Source organism: Pelmatolapia mariae, linkage group LG4 (assembly GCF_036321145.2).
Source record: "Pelmatolapia mariae isolate MD_Pm_ZW linkage group LG4, Pm_UMD_F_2, whole genome shotgun sequence".
In the NCBI taxonomy this organism is placed as follows: Eukaryota; Metazoa; Chordata; class Actinopteri; order Cichliformes; family Cichlidae; genus Pelmatolapia; species Pelmatolapia mariae.
In genome coordinates this window covers 19757697-19778245 of record NC_086230.1, presented here as the reverse complement: position 1 = coordinate 19778245, position 20549 = coordinate 19757697, and the positions used below count along the sequence as shown (strand labels likewise).

Genomic DNA, 20549 nt, shown 5'->3' with positions numbered 1-20549 from the left:
AACATAAAGGTGAAACTGCTAAGAATAATTATAGCTCTGTTACATTTAGGTGTAACTGTAAAACATAAAGCTAGTATGTACCAGTATGTACCATATGTTATTAGTTACAGCTGTGTCTGAAAAGGGTTTTGCCATGGTCCCTTGATAATGGGCATACAGATTTCTCTCCTCCATCATTTATTTAGCTCTAATGCTAATTGTGCTACAACAGTATACAGTAACTATAGAGTAGAGCTAGTCTAGACAGACTATGTGATTCTGTGATAGCATCATCTGTATCTTTTTTTTCTGCATTATGTTCCTTAATTTCATATTTTGGTCCATCTAACACACTCTGACACTGTACCTTTGAGTCCGTATTGTCCAGTGATACCGGCCGACTTAAATGAGAGTCGGGCTCTGGTTACAGTTACAGTCTCATTTCATATTTAACATCTGACATTAAAGTCTCTAAAAGAGCCTAATTGGCATACCAGCGGAGTAATTATGCTAATCTGTTGAGACTCAATTAATGTTAGATATATTGAACTGATTGCACGTTTTTCCTCATTATTTTGTTTTCTGTTTTGTGAAATCGTGATAAAGCATATTCACAGATACCCATCGTTTATTATGCATTTCTTCATTTAAAAAATTAGCCATTTTCTTTCCTTCACAGAAGAATCACTGCTCATCCTAGCTGTGCGGGGTTGTCACTGTGCAGTTTAGTGGAGAGTAGGAGAAAAAGCAGTTAGTTGTGGTCTCGTAGAGGATTTTAGAGAATCTTAATACAATCTTTATAAGTGTTGATAAAGTCTTATGACTCATCCTCACTTGACTGTGATATTTTCCCTTGATTGAACTCTTATTCAGTCCTTAACCACTCTCCCTGAGGTTGTTTTGCCAGTGTTTTGTCATCCTAGCTGACACGGTTTGACCCAGTATTTCATCTGACACTCTTCTATTGTTACCAAGAGCTGCTCCTTCACAGAGCTCCCCATCAGCCTGCTAACACGTGCCCTCTTGAAGCGACTGTGTTCGCTCCCCCCGCCGCTCCCCCCAATGAAAACATGCACTTTTGGCCTCTTAAGTTCCTGAAGTGTCATTGCCAATGTCTCTGTTCTGGTAGATTATGTTCTAACTTATTAAAAGATTTTTTTTGGAGCACACATTCCCAACATTTGTTAAAGAGAGAATTATACATTAAAGACTCTTGAGGGCTCAGATCTCATAGCTGCTTGCACTTGAAGAAGGCACTAGAGGAGCAGTGAGACTGGTAATATTGAGAGACAGAAGAGTGGGACGCAGAGGATTGCATGCGTTTGTTTGTTTTACCTCACATTCTCTCTCTCTGAATGCGCTGCATGGCAACCTACGTGTGTGACAGTGTGCCATGTGTGGCTGCTTCTCTGTGTAGGCGTGTGTGTGTGTGTGTGTGTGTGTGTGTGTGTGTGTGTGTGTGTGTGTGCGTGTGTGTGTGTGTGTGTGTGTGTGTGTGTTCGTGCCAATGTAGAAGCGCGTGTAACACACACAGCCACAACATCTGCCTGTTTTTGTGACACTCCTTTGAAGTCTCCCCAGTGCCCGCTAAAAAAGACTTCAGACGCTTTCTGTCTGATTGCCTTAACGTGGCGTTGTCCTGGGATGCCCAGGCTTTTGAGGAGAGGGAGGGGGCAGGAGCCTGAGCGCACAGTGCAAACCACAGTAAGAGGAGTAAAAAGAAAAAAACCAAGGAGAGTAATGAGGATGTGCAATAGCTGGGGAATACATGCAATACAGGTAGAGAAGTGTGAAACACTGCAATTCATCTTAGATCCACCTACACTTAACTACAATGCTCTTTGCTCATTGCTTGTAATTTGTGTAAAATGATTATAATATACCTGCGAGGTGTTTTATTTTTTTCTGTCCATTGCTATTTACAGTATTTAATGTATGTGAATACAGTTAACTAAAGTAGCTGTAAGGATATAAGGTGCATTTCAATGTAAATTCCCCCACCCTTATTTCTTGCAGATAATCTCCATCATCCCAAATATGTGATGTAGGTTTGACAAAACAGTAGACTTATCTTCTCCTTTTGACATCTCCCAAACTCTTGAGATGCAGCTTCACAGCATGTCAGACCAGTCTATTTCTGGTGTTTCATGGGCCGTGGGGGGTTGTACTTATTAGTATTCTTACTATGTAATGTTGACTCTCACTGGCAGCGCTATTAAAACGTTCTTCGGAGCAAAGTCAAGGCTGAGCTCTCGAAAAGAGAGAGGTCGAGAGAGGGGTCAGGGCTTCATCGCAAATGTATGTTTGTGAAACTTTGGGACTTGGGGAAACAGGAAAAAATTCAAAAATCAGCTTTAATGCTCTTAGCTCAAATGAGTACATGATAATCGTCCTAAACGATTATCAGAAATCTCAGGAACCATTGGGCAAGATGACACATGGTAACAAGTGATGACAGGACAAAGGACAAGGGGAGACAATCTATAAACACACCAGGTAACAAGGAAAGAGGTAACTAACACAATGAATCAGGAGGAAGTTAAACTTAAGACAAGACACAGAGAACAACCGCTAATGAAATAAAACAGGAGTAAAATCACTGCAGAAGTAGTGTGTTCCAGAACAAGTGAGGACAAACAAGGCATGTTTTGAATTTAAGCTAGGCAGAACCATTTATGTATCACTGAGCAATACAGCATAATACTTTTTTTTCTCATAAGACACAACTAAACAGGGACCAAGACGAATTTCATGGCAGCCTGGTTCTGCTGAAGGTTTCTTCTTATTAAGTTTTGAGTTTTTCCTTCCTACTTTTGCCAAATCCTTGCTCACAGGATGTCATTGGATTGTTGGGGTTGGAGTTTTCTCTTCGTTATTGTAAAGTCAATATAAAGTGCCTTGATGCAGCTGTTGTTGTGAAATAAAATTGAATTGAACTTGACACTGAAGGAGAAAAACACTGACTGGAACAGAATGGAGCACAAAAGGGAACTCACTAAAAACTGCCTAACCAAGACGCACACACTCTGTTGGAAGATATAAATGACATCAAGGAAAAGTATCAACAGTACAACCGGTGTTACAAAAGAAACAAACAATAAAACTCAAACACAATTCATTCCCAAACCCAAAAGCAGTCATGAACCCACAAAAATTCTAAACCGTGGGCCTAAGATCCAGGACCATGACAGTACAGATGGTAAAAAACCCTCAATATGCAATTCTCAGTAAACAGAAATACAAGAAACCTGTACTTAAAATGTGGACTTTTTTGTATTTTTTGTGATGTACTTAGTGTTACAATGGTGGGACACTCATATTGAACATGGCCAAAGCTTCAAATAATGACCTCAGCAAATTTGAAAGTAATCACCTTTGCAAAATGCAGTGTGAGGCTGAGCAGAAAGCCTTCTACACATAGAGGGGAAAAAATTACTGGACATTAATTTTAATTTACTTAATTCAGCAGGTTTCTTTTTATCTCTGTCCAGACAATTGCAGATTTGGAGGCCCAGTTGTCAGAGCTACGTGAGGAACTCAAGAAGGCCCATGCCCAGCATAAGCAGCAGCTGGCCGAGATGGCGTTGCTCCAGGAGGAGGAAAAGCAAAGAGCAACCCTGGACAAACGGGCATCCCTGGACCGGCTCGAGAGAAACCACCAGCAGGAGAAGGATGCTGCACATGAGAAGGTGAGAAAGTATAAGATATGGGTTTTTAACTCTGTTTTGACTGGGTGAATGAATACTGGAATGCCTGGAGTAGTAAAGGTTAAGGAGGTGTGGGGAATCTGCATGTTTTCCAAAAGTCAAAGAAGAAAACAACCTGGGAAAACATCAAAAGCAGCAACAGAACATCTCGAATAAGTTAAACAGTGAATTTGAGAAAAAGAGGATGAACTGAAGAGGTTGTATACCTGTATAAAGGAGATGGGGTTTCATAGAAGCCTTGTGCTTAAAAACAGTACCTGAAGTCAAGAAAGATGGGATGCAGAAGCTTTGTTTTGGAGGCTGAGTGTTATAAACAGTGATTCTCATTTTCACATCAGCTGTTAGATCTACTGAACCTGATTTGTTGCTCTAGCAAAGTTTCTGGTGTAACAATGAAGTCTTTAAAATCTTTGGTAGGCACCTCATCTCCTACTATTAGGAGATTTTATCCAACAACCCTGGGTATTTAGTCTGAACATTGCATGAAGTTGCCCTTTCATAATGGGGGACATTCACTTCAAGCACGTTCTCATTGCTGCAGAGCAGTATGATTGAGGATTGAGGTGGGAGTACTGCATGGGCAAAATGCGCAGGAGGCAGGACACGCGACGTCCACTCGCTTTCTGTGAATTCTCGATCTGTTGTCACAGGCTCACTCGGACATCACACAGACTTCGAACTAGAAAGCTGGCATGTTAAAAACTGCTCAGTGTCCAGTCCTGACTGCTTACATTTGGTCAGGTAATGTCTAGAACGTTTGTGGCTGCAGTGAGTCTGGGAAACTGTTTTAAATGTCGGAGCATTTGGCTAAGAATACAAATAGGCCAATGTTATCTGACCCTAAGGACAGATTTCCCTGAACTGCTCAATCAAATCAACCGAATATGCCTAAACAAAAAGTTGGGCAATAGTGCTGTCAAAATCAAAACTATTTGTACTTTTGGGTCTTTTGGGTAACCCACTTATCATCGTGGAATATACTGTTTTGAAATGTGCAAGGTCAGTTGTAGAGAGAAAACCGCAGCATTTCAATAGAGCCATTGTCCAGCATTGCTTTTTACGATCCTAACACACCAGGAAGTACTTCAATGAAATCTTCCATCAAGTATCCACCTTCTTTTCTTGCTTTTGTGCTTTTTTACTTTCTCTCTGTCATATTTGTTCGTCTGCCACCTTAGAAGCTGGACCCACGGTTGCGAAATCACTCATAATCTTGTGCTGGCCTAGCAGGAAGCTGACCTAAGGTGGTGTTGATCAGAAACTAATCCTTACTGCAGGGCCCATCAAAGAGAGCATTTTTCATTAAACACCATCCCACACCAGCTGTGCAGCATTAGGCCCGGAATGCAGGGACCTCCAAAGCACCCAGGCGGCCATTTTGGCTCCATATGGCGAACAGAATCAGTAATTCTGAAGTGAGAAAGACCCGAGAAAGAGAGTGTGCTTACAACAGCGTAATCTTTATTTGAAGAACTCACGCTATTTACTATCAGTCCCTTTTGGATATGCGAAGGCTGTTTTTCAGCTAAAAGTTGTTTTATCTTTTAGGACCCGCTTTAATTCCTCTGTGTGTCTTTGGTCTTTTATGTACGCAAGAAAAAAAAATGACCCACAGTTGCTGGGCAGTCTGGAGTGGATTCAAAGCAGCGTTGAACTCAGACAGATAACACTATCAGCAATGCGCTAGTTTCACTTTCATGAAGAGATTAATGATTTCTCCATCCTTTTTGTCAGCTCAGCGTTGATTCTTCAAAAAAAGATTCACCAAAGGTTGAATCTTACTTTCCCTTTTTTTTTTTGTACTTTCTTATCTGTCTCCAAGTTTGACTTTGCAGTGGGCAGGGAAAACTTTTACTATTTCTTACACCCTGTTTCTTTTTTTCCACATGCAATTGAAGTCAGCCAGACCTCAGATCCATATTGACTCGTTCGCCCTGTTTTGTAAGCTGAAAATTTCTCATTCTTTTGATGCAGACAGAAATGCTGTCCTCTGCAGTCCACCATGCTCTTGGAAGCAGAGGCTGAGCAGGCCAGCTTTCCCTCTTTTTTATATATATATTTATATATTTTTTAACCCATCTCCCAGATCCTGAAAAAAGAAAAAAAAGAGGCAAGAGAAATCCATTAAATCCATGAATGGATTCTCATCAAAGACACGTGCGTTTAAGGGAGAGACAGAAAGGGAGAGCGATGGATACAGGGGGGGATGTGGAGGAGCGGTGTTTTGGTGGAGGTTCTGGGAGTAGACGGGCAAAGCTTCTGGAATGAAATGATGAGAAGCAGGAAATCAGAGGAGATAAGATCAGACGTTGAGATAGTTCAATGCATTTGATCACCAAAAAGGAAAGGAGAGAAGGAAAAGTGATGGAAGCAGGCTCAGGAAAAGGTGTGTGGAGGTGTGTTAGACTGGATGCTATTGAAGCTTATCTTTGCTAGTGTGTGTGTGTGTGTGTGCGTGTGCGTGTGCGTGTGTACACACATACATGCACATGTGTGAACACACACAGCCCCAGACCTCTCAATCTCTATTCTGCAGGGGTCTGTGAAGCCGCTTCTGTGCCTGATAAAGACGCCTCATCTCTGGGCTACAGTGAGCATGAATCCTACCTCTTACCCACACCACCTCCTTATTTGACTTTTTTATTCTACCCTACACCTCCACCTTCCATCTCTCTGTCTCTCCCTCTCTCTCTCAGTCTACACCGATATCTTTAACCCTTCCTTCAAGCTGTAGCAAGACTCATAATGTTTGTGCTTTCTGTAAATAGTTAGTCTTAACTAGAAAACCTGGGCTAGGAAGTATGTCGGCACAGTTTCTTACCACATGCATATGAACAGGTTCTTGTCAAACACCAGCTATATTTGCACTCAGTGCTTAGTAGAAGTTGAAATCACCACACACCACACAATAAGATATTATCAGAATACTACACTCACATTACAATGCAGTTGTGATCACGGTAATATGCCTAATTGATCCCCCCACCAGGTGCTTAATAGGGATATGAAGTTTGACATTTGGCTAGTGGAGAAAAGGTCTTTATGTTGGACGTCTTCACCCCACACAACTGTATATATGTGTGTATAGCCACACCTTGCTTGCTAATACCGCCAAGAGTTCTGAGACAATGAAAGACAAAAGATCAGGAGGCTTCAGGTTTGATAGGAATTTAATGAAATTTGGAAGTTAAAATTTATATTTACCTTTAGTCTGGAGAGTAAAGCACCTTGAACTGCAAGAATAGATTAGATGTGGGAATTTTGTCTAATATGGTTGTGTGGACCTGACTATATCTGCATGAGTGTATACCGGTAGAAAAGAGAGGGCACATACATACAGAGACATGCTGAGTTTCCTTGTTGCATCTGTATGACATACACCAGCTTCTTTCTTATATTATTTTAATTGTTGGTATAACCAACACATGTACATTAAAAATGAAGGAGAAAAAAAACTTTCCATGGGTAAGTAGTAGAAAAGGACTGTGTATGCATGCACAGGGTAGTGTCCATGTGCATGCACACTTGCACCCCACATCAAAGGAACGGGGCATTTCATCAAAAACTAACCAAGTGTGACAAAATTACCTGAAGGCAAAGTCAGCCAATGAAAAAGCAGCTTTTTGGCATGCAGTAGCCAACCACTGCTTCCTGTCACTGCACTAGTTTCCCCCTGGCTGTGCCCCATGTGATGTCCATGACATGAAAGGTACTACAGAGCTCAGTCATCCTCTGACACAGACGCACACAGGCTGAGCATCAGACAGCTACACCATGGAGGCCTGTGCCTTACAATTGGTCTCTTTAGTTTCACAGGTATTTTTGTTTGCTTCAAGGATGTTTTTCACTTTAACCTGAGAGGTTTTCCTCTGAAAGCTACCTAGCTTCAGAAGGTGAATGAGACTGTATCCCCTAACTGGAACTGGGGCTTTGTTTTGTGTTTTTCGCTCATTGGCGCGATGCAAATGTATAAGCCTTTTATAGTCATGAAAATAAGAAAGTGCACCCTATTTCAATTCCAAGGTTTTACATACCAGGGCTTCGTTTTTTTTAACCCTCTCGAGGCAGGCGTTGCCGATTTGCAACAGTTAAAAACTAACAACCTGATTTTATTTTTTTTTTTGATAATTTTCCCCAAATATCAGATTTTTCCTGTGACTAAACCTTAATTTGAGCCTGAGAGGGTTAAATAATCTGGTCCTTTGCAGGTTTAAACTAATTTAAATACCTCAGGTGAACAGCAACAGACATTTTATTACAATGGGGTTTTTTTATTCAACAAAAGCTAAGTGAAAATGCAGAAGCAGAAAAAACTAATCAGATCCTTTTAGTCAGCAGCTTGTAGAACAACAGTTAGCAGCAATAACTCTGAAGTGATCATTTTCTGTATGACTTTATTAATTCTCTCTCAATTTTGTGGAGGAATTGTCATTCACTCTTCTTTATTGTCTTGCTTTAGTTCATTGAGGTATGTGGGCATTCAGTTATGCACAGCTCTCCTAAATGCCACAGCATTTCAATCATGTTGAGGCTGCATGATCCACTCTGGGCCAGACTGATGGCCGCGCGTCTCTTTCTAGAATACTTTGGCATACAGAGGAATTCATGGTCCCGTGCCTGCAAAATAAGCCCAAGTCATCACCCCTCCACTGCTGTGCTCGACAGTTGTTATGAGCTGTTTATTCTCATATGCTGTGTTTTGATTTCCCCAGACATAGTGCTGTCCACCATAGTCAAACATCTCAACTTTATTCTCATTTGTCCAAAGGACATTGTTCCAGAAATCTGGTTGTTTGTTCAGATCTGATTTTACAAACTTATGCTGTGCTGAGATGTTCTTTTTTGAGAGAAGAGGCTTCTCTTCGTAACCCCCCTATCCAACACCCTGAACAGGTCACTAGTGTGTTGTAGACAGAGACAGAAAGCCATTTGCACTTACATTTGCAGCTATGGGCAGTGTAGAGTCACCAGTTAACCTAAACCCACTAACACTAATGTCTTTGGACTGTGGGAGGAATCTAGAGTACCTGCAGAGAACCCATGCAGACATGGGGAAAACATACAAACTCCACACAGAAGGACTCAGCCATATGGTGGATTCAAACCAGGACCTTTTTGCTGTGAGGCAACAGCGTTAACCACTGCACCACCATGCTACCCTAGTTCAATTCATTCCTTTTTTATTTTCCAGGTTTCTCAGTGGTGCAGTATAATCTGTACACCACTGTTTCAGGCTGAATGATAATAACCCCTCTGCTGTTAAATTGCTAAAACTGTATGGATTTTCAGGCCAGGGCAAAATTTGATCGCAGAGGATTTAAAATATATTTCATGCTTATTTTTTTTTAACATTAAACAGTAAGCGTGGAACATATTTTAACCTGGTAAAAGATGATCTGGTATTTTAGAACTTGTACTTCCAGGGCATTTGTGCCACCTAAAGATTATACTGCCAGGTAACACTGGCAGCCGAAAGTATTTATTTATTTATTTTGTATTGTTAACTGCAAACAGCTAGGAACTGAGAATATCTTTCATACAAAGCAGGGATATACAGGGTGGGCCATTTATATGGATACACCGTAATAACATGGGAATGGTTGGTGATATTAAAGTCCTGTTTGTGGCACATTAGTATATGTGAGGGGGGCAAACGCCTCAAGATGGGTGGTGACCATGGTGGCCATTTAGAAGTTGGCCATCTTGGATACAACTTTTGGTTTTTCAATAGGAAGAGGGCCATGTGACACATCAAACTTATTGGTAATGTCACAAGAAAAACAATGGTGTGCTTGGTTTCAACGTAACTTTATTCTTTCATGAGTTATTTACAAGTTTCTGACCACTTATAAAATGTATTCAATGTGCTGCCCATTGTGTTGGATTGTCAATGCAACCCTCTTCTCCCACTCTTCACACACTGATAGCAACACCGCAGGAGAAATGCCAGCACATGCATCCATTATCCGTAGTTTCAGGTGCTGCACATCTCGTATCTTCACACCACAGACAATTGCCTTCAGATGACCCCAAAGATAAAAGTCTAAGGGGGTCAGATCGGGAGACCTTGGGGGTCATTCAACTGACCCACGACGACCAATCCACTTTCCAGGAAACTGTTCATCTAGGAATGCTCGGACCTGGCACCCATAATGTGGTGGTGCACCATCTTGCTGGAAAAACTCAGGGAACGTGCCAGCTTCAGTGCACAAAGAGGGAAACACATCATCATGTAGCATGTAGCAGGTTTCCATTGATGAAGAATGGACTCACTATCGTTGTACCCCATATACCACACCAAACCATCACTTTTGTTGTTCCAACACTTGGAGGGATCCATCCAATGTGGGTTAGTGTCAGACCAATAGCGGTGGTTTTGTTTGTTAACTTCACCATTCACATAAAAGTTTGCCTCATCACTGAACAAAATCTTCTGCGTGAACTGAGGGTCCTGTTCCAATTTTTGTTTTGCCCATTCTGCAAATTCTGTGCACCGATCTGGGTCATCCTCGTTGAGATGCTGCAGTAGCTGGAGTTTGTAAGGGTGCCATTTGTGAGTAGCTAATATCCACCGAAGGGATGTTCGACTAATGCCACTCTCCAGTGACATGCAGCGAGTGCTACGCTGTGGGCTCTTGCTGAATGAAGCTAGGACAGCCACTGATGTTTCTTCATTAGTGACAGTTTTCTTGTGTCCACATTTTGGCAAATCCAACACTGAACCAGTTTCACGAAACTTAGCAAGCAGTTTGCTGAATGTAGCATGGGAGATGGGTGGTCTCGTAGGGTGTCTTGCATTGAAATCTGCTGCAATGACCCGGTTACTGCGTTCACCAGATATCAACATGATTTCGATCCGCTCCTCACGTGTTAACCTCTTCGACATGTCAATGAAAGAATAAAGTTACGTTGAAACCAAGCACACCATTGTTTTTCTTGTGACATTACCAATACGTTTGATGTGTCACATGGCCCTCTTCCTATTGAAAAAAACAAAAGTTGTATCCAAGATGGCCGACTTCTAAATGGCCACCATGGTCGCCACCCATCTTGAGGAGTTTGCCCCCTCACATATACTAATGTGCCACAAACAGGACTTTAATATCACCAACCATTCCCATGTTATTACGCTGTATCAATATAAATGGCCCACCCTGTATAATCCAACTTCTTCAACCTTCAGTCTGATATAGATACCTTTCTGCTGATACCAAGCTCACATCTGATATTCAGTGTAATATAATACGGTGTATTTTTCCCTCTGAGAAGGTGACTGGGAATCATTGTTTTACACGTAAGGCAACATCAGGCTCAGCCTTGAACATTGAACATCAAAGAATATTAATTTACTGAACTTTTTTTGTGAACTAAGGTGAATACAATAAAAAATGTAAAAGTGTAATGGCACTATTTATCAGGTGCTGTGAATTTATTTTCATTAGAGTTGTGTTTCATCTCAAAGCAGTAGTGACTGGGTTTTTTACCCCCGGAAGTAAAAGGCTGATGGGGTATTGTTGTCACCCTGCCTGGCAAACAGGCAGGCCGGTGACATGGACACCCAAATTTGAGAATGAGATAACTTGAGGAGTTTCAAATTAATAACATAAGTGTATCTACTAAAAATATTGGACTAGTTTTCAGGTTTTCTGGAAATCTTGTAAATACGATAACTTAACAACAAGGCGATGTAGGTACCAAATGTGTATCTGCTGTGAGGCTGATTGTTAGCCACTGCCGGTATTTTTCAGTCATGACAACTGACTTGACCACTATTTGCTGTTAGGTGTTACAGTGCACACATATAAAGAAAAGCTGGTGGTATAGCAGATCTAATTGTTGACCTCTGTGTTAGCAGGAGCTAGCAGGTGAGCTATTATTTGGTAATATAAAGATAGAATAACACAGAACTGAACTAAATTGTTCGACACATTATTGATATCTGATCCCTGCTTTTTCCAAATCTTTCCCTTTAGAAATCATTTTAGCTGGAATGATTTTCATTTACTTTCAAATCTTAAGAGAGCGTATACAGATCTACACTCAAATTTAATTTTAATTTGTAGCAAACAACTGCAATCCCTTTAAAATTAGGTTTTTCTTTTGTTTTCAGTATTACATCTGGAGAACAGGGTTTCTGCAGGCCTTTGGTGCTTCAGCTTGGGTACAGACTTTGAAAACCTTTTAAAAATTTGTTTGCACCAAGGAATTCATGTGTATATAAGTTTTGTTTGTTGTGCTGTGCACTACGCTGACCGTGCAGACTTTTATGTGGCCGTGCACGCATCTGCTTTCACACAACTTTCCATGTGTGGACACATGCACCCCTGACCGAATGTGGTTTGACTGTTTGGATCCTGATGTGCCTTCAATGTGTTGCATTCCCATCCATATTTAGAGCCGTGCACTTGTGATCAGACCACCCAAGACGCTTTTAGTACAAAACAAGCACACGGCTGATTTTCCTAATTTTCAGAGAATTTACAACTCCAATTGGCAGACTTTTTTTGGCTTTCTTTATTTAAAATGTTTCTGTAAATCTTTACATGCCCGTTTTCTGCGTGCCTGTAGGAAATTAGCAGCTTACTGCATAAAACGTGAGAAAAGAAATCTGCTCAAGCAGAATAGCAGTTGAGGTAAAAGATGTATAATTCTTGCAAGCGTGAAGCATATCCTAACGTGACAGTGAGCCACAGAATTATTCCACAGGTGGTGTTTTAGAGGACTGCATTTGTTATCATCCTTATTATGAGTGTTTATCCTGGGACCAGCCATAAACTGGTCCATAAATGTCTCATTTCTTTGGAGAACATATTTTTTTGGTGCTAAAACTACAGACAAGTTTTAGATTCCACGTCGCGACTCAGGAAGATGTGATAGCTGTTTAATTTTTTTTGTTTGTTTTTTAGTACATTCGTTCATATTTTATCCGCATCAAGCCATTCATTCTTTCTAGCTCTGATCCTGACCTCCAGAGAGCTTACTGTTCTCTCTCTCAGCCGGAAGATGGTGGTACAAGGTTGTTGTCATTGTATTTCTCATAGCTACGTCTCGTTCTTCTCTCTTGCCTCCTGTCGTTGCTGACTTATTAAGTTGGTCCTCTGCCATTTGGAGATATACCAAATCATATTATTCAGTCGGTCATGGATTAGGCGAGGAGGAGAAAAACAGTGGCTGGGGGATGATCAAAGAGGGCCCACATTCACCTCACACTGACAGACTAACCGGGAGACAAAGAGATTGGAGGGGCAAGGCAAGGGATCTGATTTTAGGAGGAGGGGTGGAGGGTAAAGTTTAAGATGTTTTGTGCAGATTATTAGCTAAATTTGGATTTGCCTTCCATTGGTATATGTTGACATCAGAACTCGTCTGTGCGCGAACACGTGTTGTGCGTTTGCCTCCGTGCGAGCATGCCCGGATCTCTGCGAGCTCCTCGTTTCCTCAGTGCACCATCGGGCCCGGCGGCGGAGAGGGAGGGAGAGAGCGAGCAAGCGAGTGAGTCACCCAGCAGATGAAAGAGTCAAAGTAAAAGCTCTGCCATCCCAAAAAAAACATCACACAGCTCCCTCGCTCACTTTTTGAAGTCATCCAAGAGGAGGGAGGGAAGCGACACACTTTTTTCCAATCGCATTAAAACATGGCGTCAGGCAGCTCCCATCTTGTTGCACGCTATAGATTACACTTTGGTTTGAAGTGGAGTTTTAAGTGGGACACCACTATGTTGTTTTTTTTTTTTTTTTTTTTAGTTGTGTGTGTGTGTAGCGACTGAAAAGCATGCTGCATCTTAACATCAGTAACATCAATCCAAAATACACTGAAGACATAAATAGAGATGTACCTACACAGAGAAGTCTAAACCGAATTTCATTGCGACTCTGCGAAATTTCAGTGAATAACTGAGACGATTCTGCGTGTTCTTGTGTTAAGTCACAGCTTAACTGTCATCTTAAGTTAAGACCAATGCCTGTGAACAGTTCACGCACAAATCTGGGCACAGAAAGCATGACTGAGACACTTTCAGCATCTGATTCAGCATTTGAAGCGTTTAAATCCTCAAACTTCTTTTTTTTTTTTATCCCAGCCTTAAGATGTGGGTTAGATCTTAATCCCTTTCACACTGATGGCAAAAGGATATAATTGGTTTTCTGTTATAAAGATCCAGCTGGTGGAGTGTGTAATCACTGAACATTTGGGATGTTGCGTGTGTCTGCGTATTTGATGTATGTTTATCTGCCTTTGCGTGCCCGTGATGCATTATTTCTGTGCTGTGTATGAAGCGGCACTGACAGTTAGCAGCAGGGATGAAGAGAATCACTACTGACAGGCAGTGATGGCAAACTGTGAAATGGAAATAAAGCCTCTTGTCATTACAGCAGCAACTCTCTCTCGCACACGCAGATACACAGGCGAGCGCAGCAAGACAGCAATGATTACAGACAAACGAGCAAATAACATCTCCCAGCTCTCCCTCACTAGCAGATTGAACTCAAATTGTTATGAGAGTCATGCGCGGTGAACAGAGAATCGTTTTGAATGCTTACAAATACTGCTGCCACTAAAACTGAAGGCTTTGTGGAGCAATGGAGAAAAGCTTCTCTTTGAAATTGCTTTCTTTCCTTCAACAAACGAACCCAAATAAATCTGCTCCCCAGCGTGTCGTATACAACTTGTTGTATGCAGGGTTAAACCACTAACAGCCATTAAGAGAGCATGTTGTAACTCACTGTAACGTCCCGGCTTTTTACCTAACCACTTTTCGGATTGGAGTCCGCACTGTGTCCTTTCGATGTGTCGTGTGATATCATCCTTGCGTAAGCAAGTATTGACTTTAGTTTTGTGCCTTTTGTCAGAGTTCAGCTTTAGGACAATGCTGAAAACCATAATTGCTCTTTAGCAATGTGAGATGATTGGAAACACATCGCAGAAAAATGCCATATGGAAGCAATATCCTGTCCAAGATGGAAGAGATTTTGGAAATAAAACCTTGTTTTCAGAGAAGTTGGGATGCTGTTTCAAATGTAAATAAAAACAAATGCAATGATTTGCAAGATATTTAAACCCCATTTTTAATTAAGTGGTGAAACTAGGGAATGTTCTAGTTCTTTGAAATATATGCTCAGTTAGAACTTGTTGACAGCAATTCTTTGCAAAAAAAAGTTGGAAAAGTCACATCATGCTTAAAAAACAAAGTGGGAAATGTCTCGCAGTGGATCAAGTTAGTCAGTAACATGACTGAGTGCTAAAAGAACATCCCAGAGTGGCTGAGTCTTTTAGAAGTAAAGATAGGGAGTGGTTTACCCCTCTCTGAAAGACTGTTTGGGCAACATATTGCAAAGAATTTGGGAATTTCATCATCTATGGTGCATTGTGTAATTAAAAGATTAAGGGAATCTGGAGAAATCTCTGTACACAAGGGACAAGGCTGAAAACCAATATTGGCTGTCTGTGACCATCTGGTCCTCAGGCGGTACTGCAAAAAAAAAAAAAAAGAATCATTGCATGGACTCAGGAACTCTTATAAAAATAACTGAACATAGTTTGTCTTGCTGCCATAAGTACAATGTGGCACAAATGCAAAAGAAAAAAAAACATGCATAGTAGCAAAGCAGAAAACTTTCCTGAGGTCTGAAGAATCAAAAGTTGGAAAACTCTTTCTTTCTAATGAGATGGAGCTCCTCGCTTGTTGTCAGTGCTAAGAGTAGACATTGGCATCCATAATGATTAGCATTAGATAGATATTTGGGAAAGGCATCAGTGTTATAATATGTAGTGTGCACAGAGGTGCAGTGGTTAGGGCTGTTGCCTCACAGCAAGAAGGTCACAGAGAGCGAGATTGCTTGTCTTCCTAGTACCTGTTTAAATTCTCTCCAGGTACCCCAGTTTCATCCCACAGTCCAATAACACGCAGGTTAGGTTGATTCTAAATTACTTGACTGTGAATGAGCATGATTGTCTGGCTGTGTTGGCCCCACGATAGACTGTGACCTATCCAATTTGTACCCCACCTCTTACCCCTGACACCTAGGATAGGCTCCAGTTCATGGAGTATATTCCAACAATATGTTTTTTCCTTTTTTGGGGGAGAAGCTATGCAGTCATCCACAGTAGCTTTTTTTCAGTGTGGACATGTAGTGTGCATTCTGCACAAAAACAAAGCTTCAAAGGAAAAAAAAGGAAAGTACAGGTGTTAAATTGGCTTCCCTACAGTCCAGTTAAAAGGTACTTGTGGGAATGGGATACCATTTTGCTTTTGATTTCCTTAGTTCAAGCACTTTGAGATTTTTGTTATAAGGAGAGGTGATGAAACACATCCCAACTTCTTTTTGAAATGCTTTGCATGTATGAAATTCTTAAAAACCTTTTTAGTAAAGTTTGAACATTTGATGTGTTTTCTACTGCTGAAAACTGTGCATCTGACTATAAGACACAAACATTACCATGCAGTGACTACATTGATTACACTAAGAAGTGTTTACCTTAGGTTCTTCCTCCTTTAGCAAGAATACAGCCGTCTGTTGTGAACAAAGGGATTGCACACCTTGAACAAATCTCATTTCCAGCAATAGATCAAACTCTGGATGTGTGTTTGGCCTTCATGCATCCTGTTTGTCTGTTATCTCTGTTTGAATAAGTGTGACTTGTGTGCATATCGTTAAGTGTGTGAGAGAAAGTCCCCCCCGCCCCGCTTTCTTTGTGCCACTCATGTCCGTCCTTTTTAAGTGTGCCCATGTGTCCATGTGTGCCCGTGTCTATGTGTGTGTTTGGCCTGCTTCCCATTGCAGATTATTAATTAAGTCCCGGTAAGCGGTGCATGCCTTACCTTCAGATCTACTTCCACTTTCTTTAGCACACACTGGTATCTGCACACACACACACACACACACACACACACACACACACACACACACACACACACACACACGAACACACTTCAAAGCAGCTGCACTCCACACCGCTAGGATTAAGAGGCGATTGAAGAGCCTGATACAGCCTCAAAGTGCCTTCAGCGCAAAAATGCCTTTGGCAGGGCACAGGTACTCTCTTTGAAAGTTCTTACACACTCACACAGACACACACATATGGATGGGCTTTTAATTTAGCACTGTTTTCCCTTTGTATTTGTCACAGTCCAAATGGGGTATTTTTCACTGTGTGTACTATCCATATTTTCTTCTACTTCTGTCCATTTTTATGGTTGTTTAGATGGTAGAGGTTTATAATGTTTGAAGTTTTTTAAAATACTTTTTTATAATACTTCCTGCTGAAATCCCCCGAGTTACTTCAGGTAAAAGGAATAAGTTAGTAGCAAGCTCTTCATGATTTTATAAAAAATCTGAGCCTGTTTGCGTGTCAGTATGACCATATGCTAAAGGTACAGTCAGTAATTTGAGGTCATTTAATGGAAAATAAGGATATATAGTGTGTAATTAGATCTTCCAACAAATTGATGCATTCTCAAACTTATAATTAATCTATTCAAAATAAATGGGAGTTGGTTGGCATTGGTTTGTGAAGGCTGCCATGTTCCCTTACTATATTTGAATACAGTGACCAGGTAGGACAGCTCCCTTCCAACTGGTCGCATTTTATGTAGAGACACCTGCATTTTCAAGTTATAAAGGATCATATCTATGTTTTATCATTGGGGGAGGGGTCATCTTCACCAAAACCACGAAGAAAAGAGACAGCACCACTGGCATCTGTGTAAAATGTCACACTCTTCCTTCGCATCTCAAGCCTCATCTCATAATATAAAGTCAGGGCAAAAATGTCCATAAACATGCTTATTTATTCCCAATATTGTCACAATTCCTTGTTGTCAGCAGATTAGACATGCGACACTCCGTCTCCTGGCAAAGGTTGACAAGAAATAGCTAAACCACAACAGCTGGTTACAAGCTAATATCATACCAGCTAATGTTAGACTTGAGTGTCCTAAAAATCTCACTTGTCCTTCTTATCCATCTATTTATTCTTTTCCGCTTATCCTAATCAGGGTCGCCGGGGGGCTGGAGCCTATCCTAGTTGTCATAGGGTGAAAGGTGGCATATATCTTGGACAGGTCGCCAGTCTGTCACAGGTCTAACAAGGACAGACACCTATTGACAATTTAAAATCACCTGTTAACCTCACCCCACTGTCCCATGTCTCTTTGACCTGTTGGATGAAGCCCAAGTACCCGGAGAGAACCTACGCAAACACAGGGAAAACATGCAGAGGACCTTCTTGCTGTGAGGCAATAGTGCTATCCACCGTGCCAGTTTCTGTTTTTTCTTTCTGATAAACAGTTTAATTAGATTCACATGAGAGTTTATTCGCCAAGTGTCTGAGTCCACTTCAAAGAAAGTTTCACTAAAGGCAGTTAGCAGCAGCTAACAGAGGCTAATAGCAGCGCTTACCAGTAGTTCAAGATATCTTCAACAACTCACCTCAGTGTGACTGTCGTTGGTCAGAAGTGAGTTTCACGGACTCATCAAATTATATTACAGTCCTTTGACAAAGATTCCTGGCTTCCTCCTGAGTAAATAAAGGTGGACACTACTCATTGACAGCTGAGGTAAACAGTGGACTGAATCTGGATCGCCTCCAAGCAGTAATAGAAACATTCCAGCCAGCTGGGGCCATTATGGGGTGCAGTTTAAATTTAATGTTTTTGAGCTCTTGGCTGTTGAAAACATGTTCGAGGGGTAAGAAAACACAACTCAGTTTACTGCACTTTGCAGTCTACTGACGTCAACTTGAATCTCGGTCTAGCTGTGAAAATTTTACGCACTGTAAATTTAAGAAGCCCATGTACATGTGAACCTACAGTCTCACATTGTGCAGTATAAACATCACCTAAATTGTAGAGACGATTATGTATAAATGGAGAAATAGATACATTTAAGACTCTTCTTTCATCTTTTTTTTATTTTTCAAAATATAGAACACGAACAATACACAAATATCCATTATTATAACAGAGTCACTCACAAGATGGAGCGGAGCTGAGACAGAAAATGTAAAAAAAAGAACATAAAGGGACTCCATTTGTTTCCCTTTCGCACAGACAGTTCATTCTCTCGTCTTTCCTACGCCCTCCTTTGTCCTCCGTGCTCTCATCAGCTGCTTTAGGGCCCCTAGGGACAAGCGGGCCGCCACTCAAAGAGTCCTGGCGCAGGAAGACAGGGCTTGTATCCTTGGTGATGGCTCTGTGTTTCCGTGGTGACAGGTGTGTCCGTTCAGAGCGGACCGCCGTGTTTGTCAGGAAGTGTTTGGAGGGGGTGCGGAGTCCAAACGCAGCTCAGGTGTTGATGGCTGTGAGTGGGAGTGTTCAGCGGAGCAGTGTTTGTTCATGAGTTGTCTGTCTGTCAGTGGCTGTCAGGAGAGTCAAGTAAGTGTTTGTGTGCGCAAAAGAGAGAGAATCATGTTTACTACAGTTTAGAATAACTTTCTGAATACATCTCTGCATGGCTGATGGTTTACAGTTGTGTGTTTTTCATGAATTTAGAATAAGAAATATATTAAACTGTGGCCCCTTTTTTAGTGGCATAGCAACTGAAGCGTCTAAATAATATATAACATATAAATGCTGATTTCTGTAGTTTTAGAGCAGAATGTGAGACTTAAGTTTAATCCTCGTCCACTGAAAAGCTTTGCCTGGCCTTCACATAATGACCTCTGTCCCCCATTAATTCAACCCTTAGTGTTTCCTTAGTACTTGTATGGACCACATCCACGTCCATACAGGCCGCTACTGACGTCCCCGTGGAATTCCAGCACTTCACACCTAATTATCTCACTCCACAGTTCAGCCTCTTATTGAAACTCTGGCAGCACAACACAGCTAGCTGAAAGGAGAAAGATCTCGCATTAGAAACACACAGCCTTTGCTTCCAGCTGGCTAGCTTCCCATAGAGAAACAACGGAAAACAAAAGAGACGAGCAACGCTCACTAAACTTCCAGCAACAATTGCCATTCACTTCTATTCTGTCTCCACCCTGTTTAGTTTCCCAGCTTCTCTCAAATGTCTCCCTCGCTTTTTTTTTCTTACCCTATAGCTAATTGGCAGCAACATTTTAATTCCCCCACCCCCCACCGTAGCCCCTCGTCTTGTTAAGTGATGAATTGTTGGCAGGGGATCAAAGGGGAGTGGTGCCCACTGTGCACCGTGCCCATCGCTACCTGCTGGCACACATGAGCGCTGGGAGTGGCGCGGAGCCAAGGGGCCGCAGGCGTGCTCAACAGGGACACACTGCCAAGAGGCAGAGGTCAGCACAAAAGTGTGTGTGTGTGTGAGAGGATGGTTAGGTTGGGAGGGTAATGTGTCTCTGTGCACTTCCTAACGGAAGATTGAATTTCACTACCCTGTCTCTCTTTGTGTCCCTCAACCTGCCCGTCTGCATATCTCTTTCTCACACTCCCCTCTCCCTTCTTCTCCTTGCAGACCAACAGCAGGCTAAAGCAGATTGAGAGGGAGTACAGTCAGAAGCTTGCCAAATCTGCCCAGGTAATCAGTTTTCACTTCTGCCCTTTCATTTCATATTCTTGTTTTTCTACTCGACTATGCGACGGAACAGACAAAATGTACTGATGGGGGAAAGGTGGTGACACACACACACACACACTCTCCTGAACATGAAGCAAGCTGCCATGGCCTTTTCTCTTAAGCACATGTGCACGAGCGCTAATGTACGAGAAAGTGCACGCAGAACATTTGTGTCAGTGCCAGAGCACGAAAGTTCATATTAGAGTGAAATTTGTAAAGCTTTGCTATCTGACTTTTATCAGCCCCTCTTTCATTCCTGTGTCCAAAGTCAGAGCATTTTTATCAGGCTTCAAATTTACACACAATTCTTCTCCTTATCTTTGCTAGCCTTAGATTA

The 20549-nt window shown here is 41.6% G+C and overlaps 1 protein-coding gene across 8 annotated transcripts in view; it reads left to right on the top strand.

Moving 5' to 3' along the window:
• Nucleotides 1-20549, top strand: part of cep112 (centrosomal protein 112) — a 124647-nt gene that overhangs the window by 68755 nt on the left and 35343 nt on the right. For 6 of the 8 annotated variants that reach the window (XM_063471786.1, XM_063471785.1, XM_063471781.1 and 3 more), the window contains 3 exons: nt 3471-3668; nt 6223-6276; nt 20111-20173. In XM_063471786.1, coding sequence (XP_063327856.1) covers nt 3471-3668; nt 6223-6276; nt 20111-20173 — 315 coding nt within the window. Of the gene's footprint in view, nt 1-3470; nt 3669-6222; nt 6277-19801; nt 19935-20110; nt 20174-20549 lie in introns of all 8 variants that reach the window. The other 2 variants (XR_010093813.1, XM_063471782.1) reach the window with 2 other exon arrangements.